The sequence below is a fragment of the Xiphias gladius genome, chromosome 16, assembly GCF_016859285.1.
Source record: "Xiphias gladius isolate SHS-SW01 ecotype Sanya breed wild chromosome 16, ASM1685928v1, whole genome shotgun sequence".
NCBI lineage: Eukaryota > Metazoa > Chordata > Actinopteri > Istiophoriformes > Xiphiidae > Xiphias > Xiphias gladius.
In genome coordinates this window covers 6604038-6631806 of record NC_053415.1, presented here as the reverse complement: position 1 = coordinate 6631806, position 27769 = coordinate 6604038, and the positions used below count along the sequence as shown (strand labels likewise).

Here is a 27769-nt window from a genome sequence, read left to right as displayed (position 1 = left end):
GAAAAACTGGAAACAATCAGTCCCTTTTTTATGCAGTTATACCACCATTCATTGGTTAATCCACTTTCACTGAAAATTAAACACAGATGAGTCTTATTTGTTTTTTTTAATTTTGTTTGAGGAACTAATTTAAATTAATCAAAAGGGGCCAATAATTATGACATTTTATGTCTGTATTTTTCATTTCACTATGTGAAAACTTTTTTCTGTTGTTGTTGTTCAGCAACTTTTATACCTTTTCAAATATTTTGATTATACAAAATTTGCATTTATTTCTGGAGATATTCTAAATTCTGTACTTAAAATTCAGGGGTGCCAATAATTTCAACCAGGACTGCATACGAGAAATTTTTATGACTTCCGATTTCATTTAGACTTCTTTTCATCAAGTACACATGCAAATCAAAATACAAACTGAAACGTGATTCAGACGAAGTCTTCACCTGGTTATATGAATCTAATTTTCTCCAGCTGCTTGCAGGATATATTTGCATTCCCCTTTCAGCGGCATGTGCATCAGAATATACTGTGTAATGTAACTGAATTCAGCTTATTTATAACTACATAAATTAAAAACCACAAGCAGCACAAAACATAGCTTCTTTGATAAATCTAAAGAGTCTCTGAATTCAAAGATGGTCTGACATTGACAAGAGAAATAAAGCCAGTGGGAGAGATTCCTCATGAACAAAAACTAGTCTACCAAGATGTATTTCCTACCATTGTCGGTTCAAATCTAGGTCACTACATTTAACAGCTGCTGAATTCTCTCTCACACTTTACCTGCATGTTAATAAAAAAAATTATGCAACACTAAAAAAAAAAAGTATATTTCAACTGCATATTTCATGGTCTTCAGACATGAGTACAAGAGAGGGATGCAGTTGTTAATTGACATGTGAGTCCAGAGTCTTTCTGACTATCACATAGCTGCAATAAACATGCGATATCGATCTTAATTGTGTAACGATGCAATAAGAAGAAAACACTATCGCTTTAAAGAGCTTGGTACTCTGGATAATATCAGTACATCCTTTTCAAGCCACAATGAAGAAGCTGTTGTGGGTTGTGTGTCTGTATGTTTTGTGTATGTGTGAGTGCTGGAGCAGTGGGGTGAATGGAAAGGAGGACTTCATGCTGCTTGCTGGCCCTCTGACCAAACAGCTAGTGAGAAGCTCAGGCAGTGGGATGAATGATGTCTTTGACTGCAGTCATCCCATACCTCCAGGCTCTAGACAGTACTTTGAGTACCTCCGGAGCAGAGGGGTGACTCACTTCAAAGTGCCGCTGTCATGGGCTCAAATCCTACCTGCAGGCCTCCCCAGCCAGCCCCAACAGGCTGTGGTTACCTGTTACCAGACGCTGCTGAGACAGCTGCGGCAGGTGGGCCTTCAGCCTCTGGTGGTTCTTCATGGATCCACTGTACCAGACGCTCTGAGATCAAAGTACGGAGGCTGGGAGAGCCAGGAGCTGGTAGACACGTTTCAACAGTATGCAGAGTTTGCCTTTCGGGAGTTTGGAGCACTGGCACACTCATGGGTGACACTGAGTGACTTGGATGATGGTTGGCGTGATTGGCAGCCTTCAGTTGCTCCCAAACCTCTGCAAAATATCCTCCAGCTCAACAGGAACATTTACCAGTTTTACCATCAACGGTTTCCTGAAAAAGGTGGGTAAAAGGAAGAGAGGATTAAAGATTCATTGATTTAGTTTATGTTTTCAGGATTGGTCATTTGTTACTATTTTTAATAGTTAAATGGAACAAGAATTATATTATTTTTGTCACACTTAATGATTTAAATTATTATGTAATCATCAATATATTACGTTATACATTACCTTTTTAATGTGTCTTGAGAATCACTTGTAAAAATTATTACTTTATGACCAACTGATAAGGAAACCCTTCACCCCATTAGATTACATGTGTGCTCAGATTCCATGCGTAGGTTATCAAGGCTATGTCAGTAATTAGTCCAGATGAGATCAATAAAAGAAAAGGGTCGATTTATGCTATGCTGAAGAGAAAGTTAAGTCTGCCACATGTGCCTCAGCTGAAATCCAATATGTGTTTACACATATAGTTCTTAAATCTTAATGTGTTAAGAGTGTCTTTATGCTTGTATGTTCACAGGGAGACATCTATCAGTTGGGTTGAGAGCTGGAGATGGGGCTATTATTTCTCAGATTAGAGATTCAACAACAGTAAGATGCATCTGCCATTCTCTCATGCATATGTAGCTTTTATTAAACTTTCATCTTCCATTATATGATATAGGCCAGGTGCTATTGCTGTTACGCCTTAAATGAAAACCCATGTGAAAATAGTAAATCAACATAAAAACGTGGATTCAACAATATAATATATTTTTTGTGGCTGTTATGTCAATATTGACTTGTACCTGTGTTAATGGAAGCAAAATTTGTTATTAACCAATAAACTTCAATATTGGCAGAAAAACTAAATGTGTTGTGGCTTATAGTAAGGCAATATTTTTTTAGCTATACTTAGATGAATCTCAATTAGCTCATTTGGATTTGGGCGTTTTCTCCATCTACTGAAGACCTCAGGTCAAGACATTCAAAGTGCAGGGAGAGTCTCCCTATGAGAGATGCTTTCTACCCACATACAGCATAGTAGTCCTGGGTCTGAATGCACTATTTCAGGAAAAAAAGTCTTTAATTTGTGAGACTTTTTATGGTTGAACTGGCAGTGTGCTTTGGATCAATGCTTTGTTGAAAAGTTAAACGTTTAAAACTTCTTTAAAAAGAAACAGTGGTTCTGTATGTGGAGTGGTCCATTGTCCATTCTGATCAGTGTCTGATCCTTCCTTTGTTCCTTCAGAGGAGAAACAGCCTGTTGGTGTGATGCTCCCACCATTTATCCACTAAATATGTCTTTAAGAATTAAGACAAAACACCCACCTTTTTTATCATTGATTTCACATACTTCAACTGATACTATACAATTTGTTCCTTCATGTAAAGCTTCCATCTTTAAATACCTTCTTACGGACCAGTATTGTGTAGACAATGGACTCTAATATAATAGCTGTTGTTTTAAATGGGTCAGACTGCACCACATATTCTGGAGTTGTTTTACTGATGTGTCCGAATACTTAGTGGCTACCCTGTCAAGCTGCCTCCTCCTACAGGTGTCCATCTGGAAGTGATGGTTCAATTTAGGCAAGGTCCTAGAAGTATATTCTACACTTGATGATTTAGGCCTTCATCATGCTAGAAAGCACGATGAATATTTAAAAAACATTTCATAACTCTCCTTATTTTATTCTTGAAAGATAAGTGCTTAAAGATCATTTGCCAGCAACTTGTTGCCCGTGTCTCTGCCATCTTATACACACCCAACGTCATATCAAAACCTTCAGTTTTAACTGAAGTCAGATCCCTTCAGTATTTTACATGAATACAAATTAGGTCTGTGTGCATTTTGTCTTTCCGGTGAAAATGTATGTTCTTTCTGTGTTTTAGATCATTTCTTTTCACAATCTAATGCCAAGGAATTCTAGTTCTTTTAAAACTCTATTACCCACGTGTGCATGTATTACATTTATGACAGACTGTCAACTCGCCCAAGGTGTTTCCCTTCTCTGTCTCTAATGCCTGCTGTTACCTGATGTAGTATCCTACTGTGATATTATTCCGCAAAACATTTTAATATTAATAGATTTGGCAGTAAAACTTTTAATTTAGCAGTCACAGAGACTGTGTGTTAAACAGTAGTCTCAAATGTGATTAACTGCACAACCAGTTTGTTTTTCATTAAGGGGCAGGAGTGTGATCACATCATGTTCTGTACGTCCTATCTGACACAGATGGATTTCTTGTCAGTGCACATTGAATACAGCTGTGCCTCCACATCAAACTTTGCAAAGGAGTTAAGGAGCTTACAGGTAAACATTACAAGGTATTTCTTTTCATTTTGCATTTCATATCTTGTATTGCTATTATACTGCAACCACATGGGTGTTATGTTATGTTGTAGATGTCCAGTGGAAACTTGCCTATCTTGATATACAAGATGACCGTTCATGATTGTTCCTACAGTCAGTTCCAGCTACTTGGCAATTTCCTGCAAGGTAATGTCATGATAGCTCACTTAACATTACTTAACGTTATCCAATTTTTCCATATAGAAAACACATATATCTAGCAACAAAAACCATGAACATGTTATCTTTCTTACCCAATTAGTATAACTTTATGTAAAAATTCAGACTAATAATCTCTTGTTGCCACTGGTTCTTTCTCTGTTACAACACTGCCTCTCTAACAAGAAATACACATATTACATTAAGCAAAGGCTGTACTCTAAAAGTGACAATTTTTTTGAATAAATAAATGTGCCTGTGGTTCTCATACCACCGAATATTGTGTTCAGCTGTCAGCTATCAAAATAAACTCTAGTTAAATTACATTGTTTGCATTTTGCGTAAAGTGGAAAATCTGTTGTGAATTTTCAACACAATTGTAACACAATTTGCACTAAATATAACTATCAAAAGATTGTAAGATTAAAACAATAACCAGCACTATTTGAAACAATGTGTTTTTAATGACCAAAGAAGATAATGACTGAGGCTATCCAAAACTGTTGTAAATTGCAATATCGTAAACTTTTACAGAACATTAATCATTAAAGCTTATCTATAATAATCATAAAAAGCTGGGAATGTTATCACATGGCAGTGATTTGTGTAGCTTTTTCTTGCTATGGGCCAGTGAAGTTTTACAAGGAAAAACATGTGCATGGTGGATAACAGCCTTAGCACTGGATTTTGTATTTATAAGTTCATGCATCAAACTAAAAAAATACAGTTAATTACACGATCTGTCCGGCAGTCAATACATTTTGTTTAATGTAAAATTTATCATTACAATTGGTTTGTGCAAAAGAAATTTCAGAAAGCTGATTGGTTAGCTGAGGAATGTAGGGTTTAAAGTGGATGCCTGAATTATGTGCATGTTGTAGATTTTAGTTGAGGCAAACTTCTTAAATAAAACAACAAAGGTTTTAGCAAATACAGTATATTAATTTAAATGACTAATATAAATAAATTTTAAATAAAAGAAAGGATTGTTTTCACATGTTTGAATATTTCATTAATGCTGGTCATATAACAGTCAGTAACTTTGTCATGAACACGTCACAGTCCTTAACAACAATGACCTAAATATTGTGGGATGTGACATGATGGACATGTTGGGTAAGCTGGACATGCAGGATACTCCAGCCAGGTAAGAATTTATCTTGGTAAAAATGCACTTGCTTAAATGTATTACCAAAGATTCTTCATATTTATTTATGTTGTTTTATTTATGTTGTTTTATTACCTTCTCTTCTCCAAAACTGACAGCATTCCAGACTACACAGGGATGACAGGGTTCCGAAACAGTTATCAGAGTGTGTGGGATAAGTTTGAGGTCCAGACTACAACAGAGCGAAATCATTTCCTCAAAAAATCCTTCCCTGCTGACTTCCAATGGGCCACCTCCACTGAGTCCTTCAAGGTTGAAGGGGGATGGTCAGAAGCTGGGAAGGGTGAGACCATTTGGGACCGTTTTGGTAACAAAGGCCTGGCCTTTGCGAATCAGACAGCTGATTTAGCTTGTGACAGTTTCCACAAGGTGGATTACGATGTCTACCTCCTGCGAGGTCTTCATATCAACACCTACCAGTTTTCCATCTCCTGGGCACGTATTTTCCCCTCAGGTCACCGAGGCAGCCAGGCAGAGAAAGGGGCTCTCTATTATGACAAGCTGGTCAATACTCTCATTGATTCTGGAATACAACCTGTTGTCACTCTGTACCACTGGGATCTGCCGCAGGCACTCCAGGAATATGGTGGATGGACCAACACTTCAATTGTTGAAGCCTTCAAGGACTACGCAGACTTCTGCTTCTCCAGGTTTGGAGACAGGGTCAAGACCTGGAACACATTCAGTAGCCCCTGGGTGGTGAGCCATGCTGGGTATGGCACTGGTGAGCATCCCCCTGGAGTAAAGGACTATGTGGTTGGCTCCTATCAGGTGAGAGTAATGTCATTACTATAATTATAAATAACATGCTAACACATGCCATTCCAATACATTTACCTTACAGTTGCTTCAATCTTTGCAGGCCACTCACAATATGCTCAAGTCTCATGCTGAGGCCTGGCATGTCTACAATGACAAGTACCGGATGAAACAAGGAGGGAAAGTGGGCATTGCATTGAACTCTGACTGGGCTGAGCCCATGGACCCCTCCAGACCTGAAGACATAGCAGCTGCAGATCGCTACCTGCAGTTCATGCTGGGCTGGTTTGCACATCCCATATTCGTAAATGGAGATTATCCTGCAACACTAAAGAATCAGATTGAAGTCAAAAGAAGAGAGTGTCCCCATTCTGAGCCTGCAAGACTTCCAGTTTTCACTCCTGAAGAGAGAAAGAGGATTCGTGGAACAGCTGACTTTTTAGGGTTAAACCACTATACCTCCCGGTTGGTCACCAACAGTGATGGTGGCTGCACCCCTGGTCCTCAGGGGGTTGGTGACTTCCAGGCACATGTGGACCCATCATGGTCCCCTACAGCTTCTGACTGGATATATTCAACACCATGGGGTCTCCGAAGGCTTCTAAACTACATTTCCATGGAATACTTGAATGTTACCAAAGTGCCTATCCACATAAGTGGGAATGGGATGCCTACTGAGTACAGTGGGGACACTCTCAATGACACCAGTAGAATAGAATACATGAGGGGTTACATCAATGAGGCTCTGAAAGGTATGCTGTTGGGAGCTTTCAATACTATAATTGGTTTTATTAATATTTTAGGCACACCTTTTCCACAAATCATGGGTAAAGTAAATTACAAAATTGTTGGGTTTGTGTCTTGTACTCTGTAAATACCTGAATATGTATTTCTTTTCTACCTTTAGCTTTTCAAGACTTATAGAAGGTCATGTTAAATGAGATTTAGTGGCTCAGTGTCTTCCTTCTCTCAACAGCTATACATTTGGATGGAGTTGTTGTGAAGCGGTTTACTGTCCAGTCACTCATGGATGGTTTTGAGGGTCCACAAGGCTACAGTGAGCGGTTTGGACTCCACCATGTCAACTTTGACATGCCTGACAGACCCAGGACTCCAAAGCAGTCTGCCTACTTTTACTCCCAAATTATTGAGAAAAATGGGTTTGCTTCCAAAAACCAGTACTTTTATGCACCAGAACTGAAAAACACGAAGTCAAATAAAGTATCCTCAATGCCGCCTTCCACCGTTCCATCACAAGCCAAGGTTGTCTGGAGAAAATTCTCAAACCAAACCAACTTTCAGAGAAAACTCTACCATTATGGTACCTTCCCACAAGGCTTCAGTTGGGGAGTATCATCATCAGCTTACCAGATTGAAGGTGGCTGGAATGCAGATGGGAAGGGACCCAGCATCTGGGATACATTCACCCAGAAACCTGGCGGTATTCCTGGTAATCCCAGTGGAGATGTGGCCTGTGACAGCTACCACAGACTTGATGAAGATCTCTACATGCTGCGAGCTCTGAGAGTGAAGTCATACAGATTCTCTCTGTCCTGGTCCAGGATCTTTCCTGATGGTCAGCGTACCTCACTGAGCCAGAAAGGTGTTGACTACTACAATAGACTCATTGATGGTGTCTTAGCATATAACATTACCCCAATGGTGACACTCTATCATTGGGACCTCCCTCAAGCTTTGCAGAACCTCGGTGGATGGGACAATGCAGACATGATTAACATTTTTAATGACTTCTGTGACTTCTGCTTTGCCACTTTTGGAGACAGAGTGAAATTTTGGATGACCTTCAACCAGCCTCACACAATTGCATGGTCAGGATATGGAATTGGACAGATTCCACCAAATATTAAAAATCCAGGAATTGCACCATACAGAGTTGCACACAACCTGATAAAAGCTCACGCCAAGGCCTACCACACATATGATGATAAGTATCGCAAAACCCAAGGTGGTTTAGTATCCATTGCCCTCAATGCTGATTGGATTGAACCTAAAGATGTTAACATTCCCAGAGAAGTGTTGGCTGCTGACCGTGCTCTGCAGTTCCAACTGGGCTGGTTTGCGCACCCTATTTTCAAGAATGGTGACTATCCTGATGCAATGAGGTGGCAAGTTGGAAACAAAAGTGAACTCCAAGGTCTGACAGAGTCAAGACTACCTTCCTTCACAGAAGAAGAAAAGAGATTCATCAGGGGAACTGCTGACATGTTCTGTATAAATCACTACACTACAAGAATTGCACGCCATGCTACCTTGAGGCTTACCCCTCAATCTTATGCATATGACCGAGATTTGTCAGAAGCAGAGGAAGGTGATTCACCAGCTACAGCCATTAATAACCAGAGAGCTGTAGCATGGGGCTTGAGAAGACTCCTCAACTGGATCAAAGAGGAGTATGGGGATCCAGAGATTTATATTACTGAGAATGGAGTAGCTACAGAATCAAAGACAACTTGGGATGACTCTGCCAGAGTATTTTTTTATAAGACCTATGTTGATGAGGCTCTCAAAGGTGCAGTGCCATAAATAGATATCTTAAGATAAATATTCATGATTGTCATAACTGTTTAGATTTTTAGATCATTTATTTGTGAGTGTGTGTGTATATTTTGATGACAGCCTATGACCTTGATGGTGTGAAGGTGAAAGGATACATAGCAACATCTCTTATGGATTCTTTTGAGTGGCTTAATGGGTACAAAGTTGGATTTGGTTTACACCACGTGGACTTCACCAACCCTAACCGGCCAAGGACACCCAAGTACTCAGCTCATTTCTACTACCAAGTTATAAAGGACAATGGTTTCCCTACACCAGATGATGAGAAGATGCTTTATGGACATTTCTCCAAAGATTTCATTTGGAGTACTGCAACAGCATCGTACCAGGTAACTGTTTAGATGAATCCCCTTCATTAATGCTTGATCATGGAATTGCACATATATTCCTTACTCTGTTCTTTTCTACTTAAATGTCAGTTTTACATTTACTGTTTCCAGATTGAAGGGGGATGGAGAGCAGATGGAAAAGGGCTCAGTATCTGGGACAAGTTTGCTCACACTCCTCTCCGAGTGTTCAATGATGACAATGGGGACATAGCTTGCGATAGTTACAATAAAGTAGAAGAGGATGTTGCTATATTGAAGCAACTTAAGGTGACCCATTATCGTTTCTCCATATCCTGGCCGAGGGTTCTTCCTGATGGCACCACTAAGTTTATCAATGAGGCTGGACTCAACTACTACCAAAGACTGGTGGATGCACTGGTTGCTGCAAACATCCAGCCTCATGTATGTGTAATTCTTGCCAGCATCTCAAAAAAAAGTTTGCAAATAAATAAGTAGGTAAATTTGGTAAATTTGCACTTTTTTTTGCTGTCAGGTCACTCTCTACCACTGGGACCTTCCAGAAGCTCTGCAGGATATTGGGGGCTGGGAGAATGGGACGATTATTGTCAAATTCAGGGATTATGCTGACCTCATCTTTAGCCGTCTTGGCCACAAAGTGAAATTTTGGATCACCATTAATGAACCGTACAATATAGCCAATGTAGGCCATGGTTACGGAGCAGCTGCCCCAGGTATGCCTTTATGTAATGCTCTCCATCATACACTCAACCTAACATCAATGTAAACTTGTTTATTTGGTGAGAAAAACAGGTTAAAAAGTGGAATATTATCAAAACAGTATTCCATTTATCATGCCATTTATCATTTTGTTGTACTATAAGTGGCAAAAGATAAGATCTTTAAAGGTGCTATATGTAAGTATTTGCTATTGCTGCATAGCTAACTTTAGCAACTCTAACAGCTGTTTACTTACCAGTCTAGAAGTAACGTGGCCAGTTCAGCATCAAACTTCGTTCCTTTACTCCCCAAGAGCTGTCTCCAGCAGTGGAAAGTGAAGCCAGTGATAATTCTTGTTTTGCTTCTACTTCAAGCACTTCTTTTCTTTGCTGCCAAACGCAGTTTCTTGCCCTCTTGGCAGTGCTACTTCTTGATCCTCTCATGTTGGACTGAGGGCCACAATGACTCGCCTCTTGAGGTACAAAGTTGTATTATGAGACAGGATGGGCTTGGGCCAGCTGGTTAGCATGCTAACTTCAGTAGATATCTTTGCAACAGAATGCATAGATGTCTGTGACATAATATAAAAAAATTAAATAAAATGTATTTCTTTACACTCTATTGATAATTGTAGTTCATTTTTGAATGTTTTAAACTAAAATTCCTACATGTAGCACCTTTAAGGAAACTAACATTGTGGCCAAGTTAAAGATTAGAATCTTTGTGCTTTGAAAATAAATCTGTTTTCTGTAAACCAATCCTTAATGTTTCTGGACCTTTCTAAACCACAATGACAAAAAGCATATAGCTAAACAAACCTGCAAATGTGGCTATTACTCTGTGTGTGTCCAGGGATCAGTTTCCGACCAGGCACTCTGCCCTATATTGTTGGTCACAACCTGCTTAAAGCTCATGCTGAGACGTGGCACCTCTACAATGACAAATACAGGGCCAAACAGAATGGAATCATCTCCATCACTATCAACTCTGACTGGTCAGAACCCAGAAATCCCTACAAGCAGGAAGATATTGACGCTGCAAGACGTGTGGTGCAGGTACAATTTTTTTTTTTTTTTTTTTTTAAAGGAGCCCTTACAAAGTCTTACAGGTCTTATAATTTGCAGGATCTTCTTTTCTATGCACATTCTTTTCATATTTTAATACTGACACCTATGGCAATAGTTGGAGTCTCTAATAGCTTTTGTGTCTCTCTTTGTGAAGTTCTATATTGGATGGTTTGCCCATCCCATATTTAATGGAGACTACAGCAACATGATGAAGAAAATCATTCGAGAGCGAAGTTTAGCTGCTGGTCTGCCAAAATCTCGGTATTATATAAACTAACGTTAAATCCTCAAAGAAAAATAATGGCAAATTATAATCTGTAACATAATGAGATACAGTAATTTTCTTATGATTCCATGAGTAAGTCTTTACTGTGTAGTTGCCTTTAAAACAAATTAGGAAGTACCTATAATTAGCAACGTGAATTCTTCTTTTACTATACTGGCACATGGGTATAACCAGTGGTGCTTTGCATTTTTCAATTATCAGATAAATTCACCTACTTCACTTCATTGTCTCCAGGCTGCCTGAGTTTTCTCCTGAGGAGATTAAGAGGATTAAGGGTACCTATGATTATTTTGGGTTCAACCATTACACCACTGTCCTAGCATTCCCCGTGGATTATGGAAACCTTCAGCACTATGATGCTGACAGGTAAGCAAGTACCAACATACCCACAGTACAGTATTCCCATGTGCTGTACTCAGCAGCTATTTCATGAATACAGCTCATGAAATAGCCCCGTTTATTTAGCCCATAAGTAATATTCAGGTGATTAGCTGAAAAAGATTTTCTCTGCTTTATCGTGTGCTTTATTACAATGTGAATATCTTGGAATTAAAATCCTCAACTGATTTGATCTTCACAGGGGTGCAGGGACAATTGCTGATCGTACTTGGCTGGATTCAGGTTCATCTTGGCTGAAGATCTCACCATTTGGATTCCTGAGGATTTTAAAATTTATTAAGGAGGAGTATGGAAATCCACCTATTATCATCACTGAGAATGGCATCTCAGAGCGGGGACCTATTGACCTAAATGATATTCATAGGAGCTACTACCATGAAAAATACATCAACCAGATGCTGAAAGGTATCAAACTACAACTTCCAACTATAACTACCACTATATTTAGGACCAGGTCAAGCGGAGAGAGAGAATTACCAACAATTTGATTCTAAGGATTGTGTGAATTTGCATTCACAAAGATGTTCATTGTCTCCTTCCAGCTTACTTGCTAAATGATGTAGATATCCGGGGTTACACAGCTTGGTCACTGATGGACAACCTAGAATGGGCCACTGGCTTCTCAGAGAGGTTTGGTCTTTTCTACATCAATAGATCAGACCCAAAACTTCCTCGAGTGGCCAAGACCTCCGTTGCCCTCTACTCTACCATCATCAACTGCAACGGATTCCCCGACCCCACCTCAGGGCCCCATGAGTGTTTAAACCCTGTGCCTGAAGGTAAACTGATGCAGAGTTGCTCGGTTACCTGTTTTGATTGATAAATATGAGGTACTGAAAAGTACAGTGGGAGCCCTAAAATCCTTACTTAATTGATTATGTAACATATACAGTACCTACCTTATGATATATTGTCATATACTGTGAATGTCAAGGCCTCAGGGAATAGTGTGACATTTTTGAGTTTAACAGAGTTTCAGAGTTTAAATTTAATCTGTACCACTGTTAAATTGATCGGTTAAATATCGAGCTGGAGCCAGTAGACTGTTAGCTTAGCATGAATATCAAAGACTGAAAGCAGGGGTAAACAGCTAGCCTTTCTGTGTCCAAAGGTAAAAAAACCAAAAAAAACACCATCATCCAGCACCTTTAAAGATCACAAATCAAAGCATTGTATCTCTATAATCTGTAAAAAAATAAATAAATAACACATTGCAGTTTTACATGGTTATGTGCCGGACTTCTCAATCAAAAGACTTCTTGGAAACTTGTCAGTATATTAAACAAGAGATATAACATGTTAAATAGTGAGCTATAGAGGTGTTAGTAGATGGGTTTTGTTACCCTTGGACGGAGCCAGGCTAGCTGCTTCCTCATGTTTTAAGTCTTTATGCTGAGCTAAAGCTAACTGTCTGCTGGCTGTGGCTTCATATGTAATGGAGCGACACGAGAGTGGTATTGATCTTCTCATCAAACTCGCGACAAGAAAGCGAATAAACATTTTTTCCCTAAAATGTCAAACTATTTCTTTAATAGAACACGACATTCACTGATAGTAGAACTTCAGATTTCGTGGACGGGTAGATTTTTTTGTACCCACACTAAAGATTTGAAAAACTACCATGGTTTAGATTTAGAGTTTCTGTCAGCAATCTGTTCAAAGTGAATCTGATAACCTCGGTATCTTTACTGCAGGAACGAGTGCGCCGATCACTGATGACACAGTGAGATTCCTGGGTATGAAGCTCTCTACCAGTGATGCTGAGACAGGACTTAACACCACATTTGCTCTACTGATTATTGCAGTGTTTGGAGCTATTTGTTCATCCTTTTTCCTCTTTATGACAAGAAAACAATCCAAGAAAAAACAGCATGCAGAAACCCTAAACATGGAAAGGAAATTTTAATTGCAATCATGCAAAGTTGTACAGAAGTCCAACAAATGCTAAACTCTGTCTAAGATCAAATGTTTTTTAGACATTCATTGCAGGCTTTGCAAATCTTAAATCATGTCCTAAAAGTATGATTAAATAAATGTTTTATTTTTGCTTTTATCCAATAACTTGTCCACTTTGTTACTGATGTTCTCAAGTCTCAGTTTATGATTATAAAAATCTACAATTTTCCCATGATCCCGTGACTGCTAAAACCGATCCCCTGTAACACACTGAACCTCTTAAGATCCGTCTGTGTTTTTTTATGGTAGCTCTCCTTCCTGTATTCAAAAAAAGTGTTCTGAGTTCATCATTGCACATTTGTAAGATAATGAAATCATTTGTGAAGAAAAAAACACCAAAGATGTTCTGGTTGTAACAGCAGGCCCACACATATCTTTTAACTTTATTCTACCAGTGGCTGGTGATTACAAATTTGCCACTTAAGTATTTTTTACCAGATATACTGTACTTGAACACAGTATGTTTCTTTAAGGGACCATAACTTCCCAGCCCCCCTGTGAAGACATTTGGCAACCAGAAGAAAAACAACCACTGCATTGCCTGGCCGCCAACCCTATTGGTTCCAGAATGTACTAACCAAATACCACAAGATAAAACCCTTTTTTTCTGTGCTTAATAACTTATCCCGGTAAATATTTCATGATTTGCTTTTAAATACAGAGATGTCAAAAATAACAGTGCCTTCCCAACCTCCTGTTGTTAAATACAGTATCTAAGTAAATGATGAGAGTCATCTGCTCTTACATTGTGAAACAAAAGATATTGCACCATACATGAAACACCTCAATGACTTGCAGAGTTGACTCATCTGTTGCATTACTCAATATTGCCTGTCATTTCTGTTACTAATCAGTTTGGCGTCAGGATGTTGAATTTGTTCGTGTTGGTAAAAAAGTCAGCTATTATTAGTTTAGCTGTGGTTTAAGACAAAATCACTTGGTCTTTTGTGCATTGTAGATGTGTCCTCAGAAGCTATAGCTTAACCTGCAGCTGTGGTTTTGCATTAACACTGTTGCTATGTTCTGTAGAAATTACCTAATGCCACTAGAGGTCACAGTAGATTTAAACTGAACTGTCTGCACAAAGGGTTTAGAGACCTTTTAACTTCAAATCTTTCAGCATACTGTACGCTATATGATCCTGTGAAGGAAACACTATTACAGTGCCCAGCCACTGATGCCAGAAAGAGGGTTACTGTTTATCTGACTAACAAGAGCGGTCAAACCATGGCTACAATTCACAAACTATTGCACCAACACAGGTCCTTTACTTGCAAGAACATGTGCAAAGTGTGTCAGCTACTGATTGTTATCTACGTTACTCGGGGTAAACATGAAACACATTTGTATATGACTACAAACTGAGTAAAATGGATGCTTGTGATAGAAGTGTAATAACCCTGATAAACTGATAATATGCACTGTACCTTTTTCCCACTGGTATCCCTGAATTCTTCCCTCAGCAGTTCATGTTAATGGTGGCTGAACTGCAAGGTCAGGAATCTGATAGCTCAATCTGTATTTTCCAAGGAAAATACAGTGTAATGTGACTCTCTCTGAATCACTGTGCGGCTCATAGATCCAGTTTAACCGCACTTTAACTCAACACGTGCTCGTTTTCGGCCATTGATTAAATCCTTTTTAAGTACCCTTATGTCAGATGTTTATTGACACAGCAACAGCCTCTCTAAGTAAGGGTACAGGTTAGTAAGATTATACAGTGTGTTAAGCATATATGAGGGGCCCTTCTCCCTTTAGAAATGACGATATTCACTCTCTTCTTAAATGTTTAACTTTATACCTGTATGCAAGTCCATACAAAAGAGAAAGAGGATTTGGACCTGGAGAAATTTCAATCAAGTAATAAACCGAGACTGAAACCATTTGAAAATTGGTATTTGTTGAAAAAAATTTATTTTAAAAACTAACCACAAAGTACTATCAATACAAAAAGTATAAAAAAGTACAAAAAGCATTGCTCAAAAATAACTTGAGATGACAATATTTGAGTTGGCAATAATGGCACTGTGGGTATGATTCAGATTACAAAAGATGGCATCTTAGTAGAGCGCATTCAAGCCATTGAAATGATTATATCATTTACAACCCTCATTGAGACTCTGGAACAGTCATAACACTAATCCAAAAATCAACACCTTCAGACATAGAACATTAACATGACACACAGCTTTTATCCCTTAATTTTACCAACAGATACAATTAAATTTGGATCTGTACTAAAAAAAGGAAACATCTACTGGTCAAAGATGATTTGTACCTATTAAAATAAGCTGCAGGTTATTGTGTATTAAAAAATGTTATTAAAAAGAGAAAAACTGCTGCAGTTGAACTGAATTGTACCGACAAACTTTCAGGATGCACTAGTTCATGGATTGAATTGGGCTTTGGGGAGCTAAGACAGCCATGAATGTCATTCATTTAAAAAAAAAAAAAGAAAAAGAAAAAGAAAAAAAAAAGTTGGCCACAGTGACAAGAGCCTCTTTTCAATAGCACAATACTCTAAACTAATACAAAAATAAAGAACAGTATCAAATACAAGTTTATAACAATACAAGACAATATCAAGAGTTACATGTTTTTCAAGCATTACCCAGGTTTGTTTATTCCTTTGGACAAAGGCACCCCAAGTGTGTTCCAGTTACTATACCAGGCACCAGACTTGGGAATGTTGACCGGTGCAGCGTCAACATTGTGGAGGAGAAAAAAAAAATTTAAAACTATGTCAAACACTTGAAAGAAACCTTTGTATGAAAACACCTTGAAAAGTCTTCATCAGCATGACAACAACTCCAGTACCTTTCTTGAATGAGTGGTGCCTTGTCCATTAACCTTTTGTTTGCACTTACAAGCACGCACTCACTGATTCACTTCCTCACAAGATTCAACTCTTACAGTTTAAACATGTTTTTTGTACTACAACTGGCTTGGCCCTACCTTACCACAATGCCATGATACGGAGTTCCAGTTTAGGTCTAAGGCAAACTTGAGATGCACTCACTGTGAGCTTCAGACAGAGAACAAACTCATAAAAAGGACTAATAGCTCTAAGTCTCTTAATAAAAAAATTAAAAGGAATAGCTGCCCTGAGGGAGAAGTACAAGTTAACCTTAACCGTTCTTGTTGCACAACGCTTGTTTGTAAGCACTTTGGATCTTCAGACAGGCTGGTGTCTCAAGTATTGCTGGGTTGAGACGACCATTCTCCTCCTCGTTTGACTCCATGCTCGACCACGGCAGGTCGAAACACTGGAAGGCTTGGGTTGACTTCATCCACCTCAAGCAACTTCACAACGTCACACACACACACACACACACATACACACACTCCCTGTTTGATTCCCTTATGTGCGCTCACTCCTCCTGATGTGAACTGTTCAGCTGATGACAGCCTACGCACGGAGACCTGTGAACCGAGAGATGGTGTCAGTGTTAGTAAAGAATTTTATTTGCTGTTTGTCACAGCCACATAATAAATATAAGCAGCCATAGTGCAGTTGTTTAAAAAAAAAAAAAAAAAGCTTATGAAAGGATGAAAAGGTAGAAGCCCCACCTTTCTCACACGTACTGCTCTGCTTCTCTTGGGCGAAGTTTAATCTGTTCTGCTCGACTGCGGTGCCATTGGACTCTGGGCTGCTACTGCGCGACGGGCTATTCTCCTCGTTCTGGTAAGCCATATCCAGATGTTGCTGGGCCAGTTTCAGGTGTCTGCGCAGTCTCTCCAGCTCCCGTGATGAAGCCTCATCCCCGAAGGACTCGCGGCCGGAGTCTCCCAGGTTATCCCTAAAGCCCATTTTTCCCGTTGGGTCCTTCTTCAGAGCTGTGTGGTAGCCTGGGGGCGCAGAGGGCTGGCGGCAGATGGAGGACCTCTGGCTGGCCAAAGCTGGGTGACGGGGGGTGGGAGGCCGAGATCGCGGTGCACAAAAGCAGTCACGGATACCGCTGATGCCGAGGTGGAGGATCTCCAGCAGGGTGAAGAGCAGACACAGGGCGCTGACGGCATACATGATGAGCAGGAAGATTGTTTTCTCTGTAGGGCGTGAGACGAAGCAATCCACAGTGTGCGGGCAAGGTGAACGTGTGCATACATACGATGGCGCCACTTCCAGCCCATAAAGAATGTACTGTCCAAACAGGAACGAGACCTCAAAGATGGCACGTGATAGCAGCTGAAACACGTAGACCTTCATCAGACCATCTCTCTTGATGCGACGGCGTCCATCATGCTTTTTGCTGGGCTTCTCCACAGCGTCCTTTTCCTTTTCTGGCTCAATCTCCTCCAGGATCATGGGGTCCTCCTCCCCATTATCCTCTGCTTCCTCGTAGTCCCGGTTGGCACCACGGTTCACTATAGGCATCCTCTTCCTACTCCGGGGCCGGTAGTCATCATCCTCCATGCGGGCGATTTTATGCATAGCAAAGCCAAGGTACATGATGGTGGGGGTGGTGATCATAATCACCTGAAAGACCCAGAAGCGAATGTGCGACAGCGGCGCAAACGCATCGTAGCACACATTCTCACAACCAGGTTGCCGCGTGTTACACTCAAATTTACTCTGTTCATCGTAGTAAATCGACTCGCCCCCGACCGCCGTCAGCACGATGCGAAAGACAATGAGGAGGGTAAGCCAGATTTTGCCCACAAAGGTGGAGTGGTTGGAAATCTCGTCCAGCAAACGTGTGAGGAAGCTCCAGCTCATTTTGCCTCGGAAACCGGAGGGAACCTCTCAAACCTGTGCAGAGAGAAAGGCAAAAATTGTATTCAGATGCCATTGGTAAAATGTCTCTGTGAAAGTGGTCACTGACAATAAGTGAAACTGTGTGAAAGATAATATTTAGTCAATGAAAACATTTAGTCTCAATAACAAAACATTTTCTCATGAACACAAATCAATATGCCCAAGCCACATGAAGAATAGAATTGTTAAACCAAAAAAGTGTTTTTAAATGATAGAGACATAGTGAATAACTTGGTCATAATCAGGGCAACAGCTTGGGCCAGGGTAAATGTTGACCAGTATGAAGTGAGCTGGAAACAAAATAAAGTTATATTAAAAAAAAAAAAAACAGTTTTCTCCCTGTAATCCTACATAATCCCCACTGATTTGAATTAATTTAACATTTAATCAGTTTTCAGTTATGGTACATTACATTTTAAAACTGCTCCTCCTGATTTCCCACGCTATTGCACAAGAGTGCCACACGGTGGGCCTATTGTGTCACTGTTACATAGCTGAGACATCTCCAATCAGTCCTTGGTGCTACGAGTAGGGCATGCTCAGGGGGAAGGTCCCCGAGAAGGCCTCAGTAGATGCCACCGCCAAATCAATTCAACCACAATCACACTAATCTAAAGTATGTGGAGTGAAAACATGTTCTACCAAGACTGTAGGCGAGGAAGACGAGGCATATCAAACTGATTAAAAGGAAAAGGCTGTGAAAACAGAGACAGGAAAAATAAAGAAGAAGTTTTTAGAAAGTGCAGCCAAATGTCTGGCAACTATCCAGACGTCTATTCTATAAACTAATGACTTTAACCAGGAATCACCACACTTTTTCCCACTATTTCAAAATAGCAATATCAGTGTTCAGTAACTGGTGCTATATAACTAAGCATCAGTCAGGGCTGTCTTTCCATTGTTCACTACATGTAAAATGCCACAGCAACTGTGTATGATCATTCTAGGCTCACCTGAGCATTTCACATACACCGGACAGTGTCAGATTCCTGCTGACAGGCATGGTTTAATAATCTGAGTGGGGGCTGCAAAGACAGCGTAAAGAGCTGACCGTGAAAACACCGCAGAAGCAATTAAGAGACCCTGTGGTTTCACACCATCTGAGACCAATCTCATAACTTCTGCTGAGTAATTATCCACTACTATAAACCATACTACCATGCTTTTGCCAAGCAGCTGAACAACAATAAAGAGTGTGCACTGTAACTTAGAAAAGATTATACTATTCCATCCCTAACCATAAGGTTTCAGACTTGTTACATTACTTTTACATCTTGAATTGGCAGCAAAGCATGCGCCTCTGCCACAGAGCAGCAAACTACGTGCCTTCAAGTCTGTTTTTTTTTTCTGCTCTCGGAGTTGAAAGCAATCTTGAATGTCTCTTAAAAAAAATTTGATTTAAAAAAATTTGAAGAAAAAAAAAATTGTAAATCTTGGAATCTGCATATTGTCCTTCTAAATGAAACTCTGCAGCGACCAGTGTCAAAGATTAGTCTCAAGGTTAGGCAGGTATCAAGTAGCTGATAGTAAAAATTCAGGAAATCCTGGACACTTAACACATTTAATAGTGTGGCAGTTTCTTTTAATCTCTCGTTATTCATGCACGGCTAACACCTAGGGTAAATGCACTACCATGCACAAGGAATCTAAAAACCTGAAGCAGCAACGGCTTATGTCATACACAAAATATACTTCACATACAGACAAACCTTAAAAATTATTAAATGAATCTAGTTTCAATATTCCACTATTCTTATTATTTAAACTATAGCATAAGCTAATGAGTTCAACCAAAAGACTGATCACTTACAACCCTAGTAAAAAAGGAACAAAAAAAGCTCTTTCGGCAATAGAGCTACATACAATATAATTCATGTGATCATCAACCTTCAATGATACAGAAAATCAATAGTCAAGTTAAATTCCATTACAGCACACCATTGAAGGTTCTGATAGTCTGCAGCCTATAACTACATCCATAATGCTTTGGGCCAAAATATCTACCAAACTCTGAAACCGAAGAAAAGTATATGATTGGATAGTTGTTCAATTTCTACATGAAAAGAGAATTGTCATGGCTTCCGTGTTTTATGCTCCGAAAACAGAAGCTACCTTATTGCAACCTCTATACATAGGAAGTCCAAAGAATACAGTCTGTGTATCATTGAATTTAAACTCAAGTCATTGACATAACTAAAGAGTCCCGACACACAAGACAAGTTGCACAGTGTTATGGGGCCGATATACTCCATCAGAGCTGCTAGTCGGATAGTCTTATAGCTTTGAACCCCCAAGGGCTGGACATTAAAACACCACATTATACCCCCTTTCCCAGGAAGTGGGAAACCTTGTAATATTTACGATTTTGCTTTCGGGTGCCAAGATTAAAAAAAGGATTCCACAGAGAAATACACTTCTACTTACTGTGTGCACACTGTGGTGGCACAATATTTCTTTAAATGAGTTCAATGATAGATTAAAAAAGAAAGAAAAAAAAGTATGAACTGAAAAATTAAATTCAAATGGACCAAATAGGGCAAAAATGACTGAGGACAGCTCAAGATCCCATAACAAACAACCGCTGAGAAGCCTTTAAAGATGATACATCACCCCATAGTGCTCTAGCAGGGATGCTTAATAAGAAGTGTTTGTATTGGGCAACTCCCAGGTGTGAATGGGAGTACTGTTTGCACGTTACATTTGATGTTACGTTTGGTGGAAACTATCCTTTGATAAATAAAGGGTTAGAACGAAGCACACAAGTTTCCATTGTGCAGCAGCAACTCGGGTACGAAGAAAGATGTGATTAATGATCTGCTTTAAGAGAGACTTGAATAAGTACTCACTTTCATGACTGACCCCATGGTTGCTCTATCAGATGCTTTGAAGAGATAATTTATCTTTAGTCTGTCGAGGAAGAGTTCACATTCTGCTTGTAATCTGTGCGTTTACATGTTAAACTAAACGCACCCACAGAAAGAGGGAGGGCATAGGATCATATGACGATCTCTACTACTCCGTTGATCTGCTGCCTTCACCAGTAATGTTAGTGTGCAGTGAAACTAATTTCTGCACGTTTTGTGTTTATTCACTACTTTTACGATGTTTGTTTGTCTTATTTACTGTCCACAGTGGCTACCACTGACATGATCCTTCCTCATTGGCCTCTGCAGAGCTGCCTCTATGCCGCTACATCCTGCTTGCAAACATAAGCTAGTGTTATAACTTCTGCGTCCGCAAGGGCCTGCTAGGTTCCCAGTGACTTACATTTCGTCACCAGAGGGTGTATGTGAGGCTCTGTGCGGAGTTCTGTGTATCTGGCCACTACGCTACAAGAATACCATCTTCCACACCAAGCGGATTAGAAAGTAGTATAATAAGAACAATTACATGTCCGTGGTCTCTGCAGCTGTCCGTGTGCATTTCCACAAGGAAGTGTAAGTAATTCATTGATGCTCAGTGGAGGCACGTGGTTTTAAGCTGAAAATGCCTACGGGGTACCAACTCAATTATAGATGGGAAATAAAGTTTATGAGCTACCACAAAGCTTTATCTTGTCAGTTGCATTCTGCCACCCCAGAAATATCAGTTACCTAACATGCTAGCTATGTGGCTTTTCTGTCGTGCTGCAAGGAACAGAATTTAATGCCACACTCTGCCGCTTGTAATCTAGGTTAATGGTTAGGAGTTGCCCCAAGCTACTGTCAGAGTTGACGTCCATGTCCAAGAAAACCCCTGCCTCACATGCAAGAGTCTGCAAGTGTGTCACTCTTGCTAAAAACAGTCCCACCCCTGCACACAGACAGCAAATCAAGACACGTTGAAAAAGAATCCGAATTTACAGCTGGAATATCTATTATCTAAAATATTGTAATTTTTGGTCGTCTCCATAGTCAAGTGATGTTAGACTGACACATGGACGGACCTGTTGTTTACGTGCTGCTGTTCAGTCTCATTGCCCCTTATAGCAACGTGCTAACTTTTTTTTAAAAAGGTGCTATACTTTTCAGTTTCAAAGCCTTTAGTATTCCACAATTAACTAAAATTATCAATAGAATGTGAAGAAATGACAGTTGTGATGTTATGTCAAAGATGTCCATGTATTGTGTTGCAGGGATATCTACTGAAGTTTGCTTTCCATCACTGGAGAGAGCTCTTGGCACGTAGAGGAATGTCCTTTGATGCTCGTAACATTTCTTCTGGACTGGCAAGTAAACAGCTCATAATGCTAATGTTGGCTGTGTAGCAATAGCAAAATCTTACATATGGCACCTTTAAACATGGTCTGTGGCAGAGGAACTGCACCGATTTCCAGGTTTGTTTGTAGATTCACACGATGAAAAAGAAAAACCAACAAAATTGGTAGATGATACACTTAGCTAGCTCAACTTTCAACTTTCTCCATGGCCTACTTGAGGAAGCGGCGAGCTGTGTGTGTGTGTGCATGTGTGTGTGTAGACTGCGTTTGGTAAGAGTAACCACTAACCACAGCTTTGGTTATAAAAGACTGTGACCTATATATAGACTACATAAAACATTTTGCATTTCTTCACTGCACTTTCATGTTACATAATGGCCTACATGTACACCAATAGCAAGATATCTGCAGAAAGCAGATACCAGCCTGGCCAATTCATCAGTCTGACACTATAAACTACCCAACAAATCATTTTAAACTTCATTCTGTTGAGCTTTCTTGGTGTTAACATCTTCAAGCTTGTGGATTCCCAAAGTGTTTTTCTGTGTCCAGTGCTGATCAGATACACAAATAAACATTGGATAACTTGCTAATCAATTCTGAATACAACTGAATACAACTTTTCATTCCCTAAAACCAATTCACATGTACTATCTACTGAGGCAGCCTCTGTCTATCTGCAGCACTTCAAAAAGGAAAAAAAAAAAGCCTCCTTCAAAGTAAGGAGCAAAGCAAGGCAGCAAACTTTGAACACTGACCAAGCCCTGCAGAACAGAGAGGCTTTTGTGGCTCTCACATCTGGGAGGCTAGATATGGTTCTCCCTCCTCTATCCCAAAGCCCTAAAACCTGAGAGGCCCTGTGCTTGGGGTGGGGGAGGAAAAAAAAAAAAAAGACAAAAAATAACCAGCATATGAATCAAACTGAGGGGTGACTCACCACTGAACAGTGGCGGAGAAACTAGGGGGAAAAAAATAGATCATCACCTCAGCATCCCCAGTACCGCAAAAACTGATATGGAGACGCAGAACGTGAGGTGCAGGCCTCGCTCCGCTAAAGCGCACAGATTCACGACACACTATCCGGCTCAATAGGACGCGAATCAAGTTTGCGGCTTAAGGAAAAGAAGCCGTCCTCGTGGCTAACGGGGCGACGTCACCGCGGCGCTCCGCGTGCTCCCACGGCCGTACTGTGGCTCTCCCACACAAACACTAATGTTTCATACATCGTATTCTATTCTATGTATATGAAGGTGGTTAATGAACCGGTAGAGACTGTCACACCAAGCTGTTTGAGGTAACGAGGCTACGCGACGTTAGTAAAGACATTCTCCGGACTACGGGATTTCGCAGACGGGTGGGGGCAACTTTGAGGGGGAAAAAAAAAACGAGACGCGATCCCTGCGCGTTCCTCCATCACCAAATCCAGTCGCCATAGCCACGATTTTCACCTTCGGGTGATCGAAAAACACTCGCATCAAAGCGGGACTCTCGTTGCGCGCGGTGCCAATGGGCGGGCAGGGCAGGGAATCACCACCAGCTCCGCACCACATCGCGGCCAGTTTGCGCGTTTTGATGAGCGCCGACTGCTGCCAGCCCTTGCGCGTAAACTTGAGCCTCGCGCTGGGCGCGAGCCTTCACCGAGCCTCGCTTTGAGAACGCGGGTTAGTGGAACGCTGGGGGCCACGCTCGCGGCGCCTCCGGCACAGAAAAGTTGAAGCTCAGACTTGAGCCTGAGCAGCCATTGGTTAGCAAAAGCTACACGGCAACGTGATGCCGCCGCGTCTGCGCTTCCTTCGTGATATCTTACCTTCAGTTGTGATTGTAGGTCCTCCGGTGATGAAAGTTTTCGTTTGCGTCGAGAGCCGTTCCTTCGCTTGCTCTTTGTTGGAAGAAAACCCTCCCGCTCGAATATCAACCCATCCAGCGTTTTGGTTGGTTTTTTTTTTTTTTTTGCCTCCGAGGAGCTCGTGTCCTTCTCCAGCTGTGTGCCGTACTGCGGGGTGAGGACAAAGAATATTCCCAAATCCACCCCCCCCTCTTTCTCTCCTCCCAGTTTTCAGCCGGGCACCCCACCCCCTGTCTAAGCAGAGCGGAGGAAACCGATCAACCGCCAGCATTCCTGATGCAATACTTGCTTCGTCTGTCGGTTATAACTTTAGCCTGGATTCGGAGACTGAGAATAAGCGAGAGTTTAGCCAAATATGTGTCAGCAGAAGAACTCACAAAGCAAATAATGCATGTCATATCTTTATTGAAAAATGCGTCAGGCTGTTGTTGGAAATACAATAGTACTTGATATATATATATATATATATATATATATATATATATATATATATATATATATATAGATTTAAAAAAAAACAAAAAAACCCCACCTCCTCTATGCTTCATGTTAAAACCTGCAAGTGCTATCTGCCCACACTGCTGAGAGCAGCAGGTGAAGATAGCAGCAGTCGCAGGAGTGTGTGGTCTGTCAGGCAGCGGCCCTGTCACCATCTAACCTCTGTTTCTGCCGGGGACGTGTGGAACAACATACAACCCACTGATAGCGGCTGACCCTCTTCCTGCTGATGCAGATGTTCGGAAGTTGTTGCCATAAGGCCCCCGTTCCTCCATGTCACACTTTCTTTGGCAAGAGCAGCACGTGCATTTCCCCAGCCCCCACCCCCAAGCATCTCTCCTCCACAGCCTAGACTTACTAATGTTCATTACCAGAACACAAAGGGGAGTGTGCACGATTTTAAGACAGGATTTATGTCCCACATTAGGGCTAAAATGGGGCCTGGACCAGCTAGTGTCGTGAATCACAAGGTGAACAGACAGTTGTCTGAACTCGGAGCATTATATTGACTCTATCATCTGCACTATGGTTTAAGCCTTATACTGAGTGAAAGGTGAGATTTATTTACAGCTGTTGCATTTTTAACAGGCCTATGCTGCACTTTCCCTACAGAAGTGAATTAAATGAGATGTGTGCAGTTACCCAGATTAAATACTTGCAGGCGTCCAGTCAGAATCAGTCTCCCGAGGTAGTCACTCACATTGAATGATCACATTGTTCTTCGCAGATCTCCTGAAATGCCAGTCTTCGCTGCTTACCCTCCTCTCCGGCCAAAAATGCAGACAAAGCAGATCAACTCTTTCACACAGTGCTCATTGCGAGTGGTCTGCAAAGATCGGGGACTGTCGTGCTTTGTCTCCTCCTTTGCGATGGCTGGTAAAAGCAAATTAAAAGCATCGGTTATTGTTTAATATCTGCTGCAGACAGGAGGTCAGTAGAGGAATGCATTGCCCTTCCCCCTTCTCGGGGAGCAGCAAAGCTCTATTGTGAACCACAAGCATGCTCTTATTCATAGGGTGTAATGTAGGGTGCCCTGGTAAACCAGAGTCCAAATGACAGAGAAAAAGAATCTGGAGAGCGAGCAGCCCGCCCTCGTGGCTCCTTAAGACTGAAGTTAGCTCTCTTGTTCCAAACACGGATTAATTTGCTTTGTTTGCAGGTGGATTCTACAGTTATTCATGACGAAGTACACTGGTCGGGATTTTGAGCAGGCATGTTTACAGTCAAGATATGAACATCAACTGTTAATCAGGAATACACTCCCTTATGAACTCACTGGTGTCAAACATCACAAGTTAGCTTGTCTATGCTTGCATAAGACACCCTTATTCCCATCGTTAATGCGCCGTAATGGCCTCTTGAAACCATGGCTGTTTTTCACTGCCTTTATTTTGAGGACCGCAGTGCAGTCAGTACCCTATGGTGTCATTTTCAGGACAGGGCAGGCTACTCAAAGGTGCCACATTTCGAATTGGAGTGCTGCTGTACCTGTTGGGATACATTTTGTGACGGATATATAGTATATTGACGCTGCTTGTATCTAGAGGGTTGGATGGGTTAAAATAAAACCACTGTGTTAGGAAACACATTTGTTTTTCTCTATCATCCATGTTAAGCCGACATGTGCGGTGAACAAAAACAGATCGTTTCCAAAGATGCCTTCCAGAACAGATGAATTTGAAAATGCCTCTTTAGCGTTTTTGCGCTGATGTAGGTAATATAACCTGGCTAAAAGCTGCTTGCTCAAGTCGCCTGTGGTTACTCAAGAGTTCTTCCATTGCTGTAGCGTTTCAGTGTGAGTGTCAAGGTTTTTAAAAACACAAACAGCATTTTATAATTCATCTAACATTAGTGTAAATAAGGGCTAAAACTACTTGTTTGTTACTGTTTTAATCCTGCACCTCTCTAAGTTGCTTTGGTCGGTTTTACCAGGTAAAAATGTATTGACTCTGTTTTTCATGACAGCTTACTAGCTAACACATTTTCCTTAGAGCTCCACAGATATGATGTTGCAACATTTTCCAAAGGGGTGAAAGGGCTTTGCTCAAGAGTGGCCCTGTTGTTTGCGCCAGAACCTGACCCACTGTGAATCATCCTCTTGTGATGTTAGCTTTCCTACAACAGACACTCATACACAAACACACTCTTTTGACGAGTCAGCCTACAACTGGTTTTGTGCTTGAATGGTTGTGCAAGTTGCACTGCTGGTTGCAGCCAGCTCTTTTGTCAGCAGACAGAGCTTGAAATCCTCGAGATGGTTATGAAGCTGGGAAAAAATATGGCTCACATTCCAGGGCTCAGTCTCTGACAGTTATGATTGTATTTAAACTAAACTAGGAAATGGTGAGTTTATCATCACCGTGTTGCAAATGAAGGGATCCCCTTTCTCTCTGTATCAATACCATCTTTGCATGGTATATGAACCACACAGGCACACAAATGCTAAGCTACGGTCACACTAGGGTGTTTGAATGAGCAGAAATGCTCGCTGCATGCTCTTGCTGGTTTTAATCTTTTAACTCGCATTCTTGTGGCAGTCTCCCTGCCAACACACCCACGAAAATGCACACGGGTGCAACTCATTTTATTAAATGGCATTAGCACAAGGTTAACCTGGCAACTGTCCAAGATGACTTTAGAGAAATGACCAGCCGTGTCGTCGCTGTGGGGAAAAAAAGGAATTCCTTTCTCTCGCAGCCCAGCTGTCAGTTGTGAAACTTATTTTAGAAAATATTATTAACAATTTGTCCAATCCTCATGGCTTTCTTCTGTCCTTTACGATTCCTTTCCTCGACCATCGATACTTATGTGAAAGTGACCCTTTATCAAAAAGACAAAGTTAATGTTCAGGTAGCAAATCTACCTGCACTTGTAAGGTTTTTGGCAGGTATTTACAGGAGAGCAATTCATTTTCAGCTATAAACCTAGCCCGCACGGTAACATTTTAATTCACAGTACAACAGGAAAGTTGAGTCTCCTGCCAGCAAGACTAATGCTTTCCATCTGTGTGTTGTTTAGCCATCTGTGTATCCGAAATGGAGCCTAATAAGGTTCCGCCTCAGATCAGGGTAACTCACTTTAACTTACCCCAAAATATAACAGTCCAGAGGGACTGGACTTGCTAGAGATGAGTTTTGGACAGC

The 27769-nt window shown here is 40.8% G+C and overlaps 2 protein-coding genes across 2 annotated transcripts; one reads left to right on the top strand and one right to left on the bottom strand.

The window, feature by feature from the left end:
* Positions 1-1047: 1047 nt before the first annotated feature.
* LOC120801628 (lactase-phlorizin hydrolase) lies at positions 1048-13278 on the top strand. Its single transcript, XM_040148785.1, has 17 exons — positions 1048-1669; positions 2135-2205; positions 3834-3911; positions 4004-4097; positions 5172-5256; positions 5376-6048; positions 6140-6788; positions 7013-8566; positions 8674-8942; positions 9054-9344; positions 9436-9634; positions 10473-10675; positions 10842-10948; positions 11208-11339; positions 11554-11777; positions 11915-12151; positions 13067-13278. Exons 1-17 carry the CDS (start codon positions 1048-1050, stop codon positions 13276-13278), a joined length of 5700 nt encoding a protein of 1899 aa, XP_040004719.1.
* A 1940-nt stretch (positions 13279-15218) lies between these two features.
* Positions 15219-24288, bottom strand: gjc4b (gap junction protein gamma 4b). Its single transcript, XM_040149263.1, has 3 exons — positions 24090-24288; positions 16899-18078; positions 15219-16751 (listed from the first exon to the last, which is right to left on the bottom strand). Exons 2-3 carry the CDS (start codon positions 18043-18045, stop codon positions 16738-16740), a joined length of 1161 nt encoding a protein of 386 aa, XP_040005197.1. The 5' UTR covers positions 18046-18078; positions 24090-24288; the 3' UTR covers positions 15219-16737.
* Between the last annotated feature and the right edge of the window lie 3481 nt (positions 24289-27769).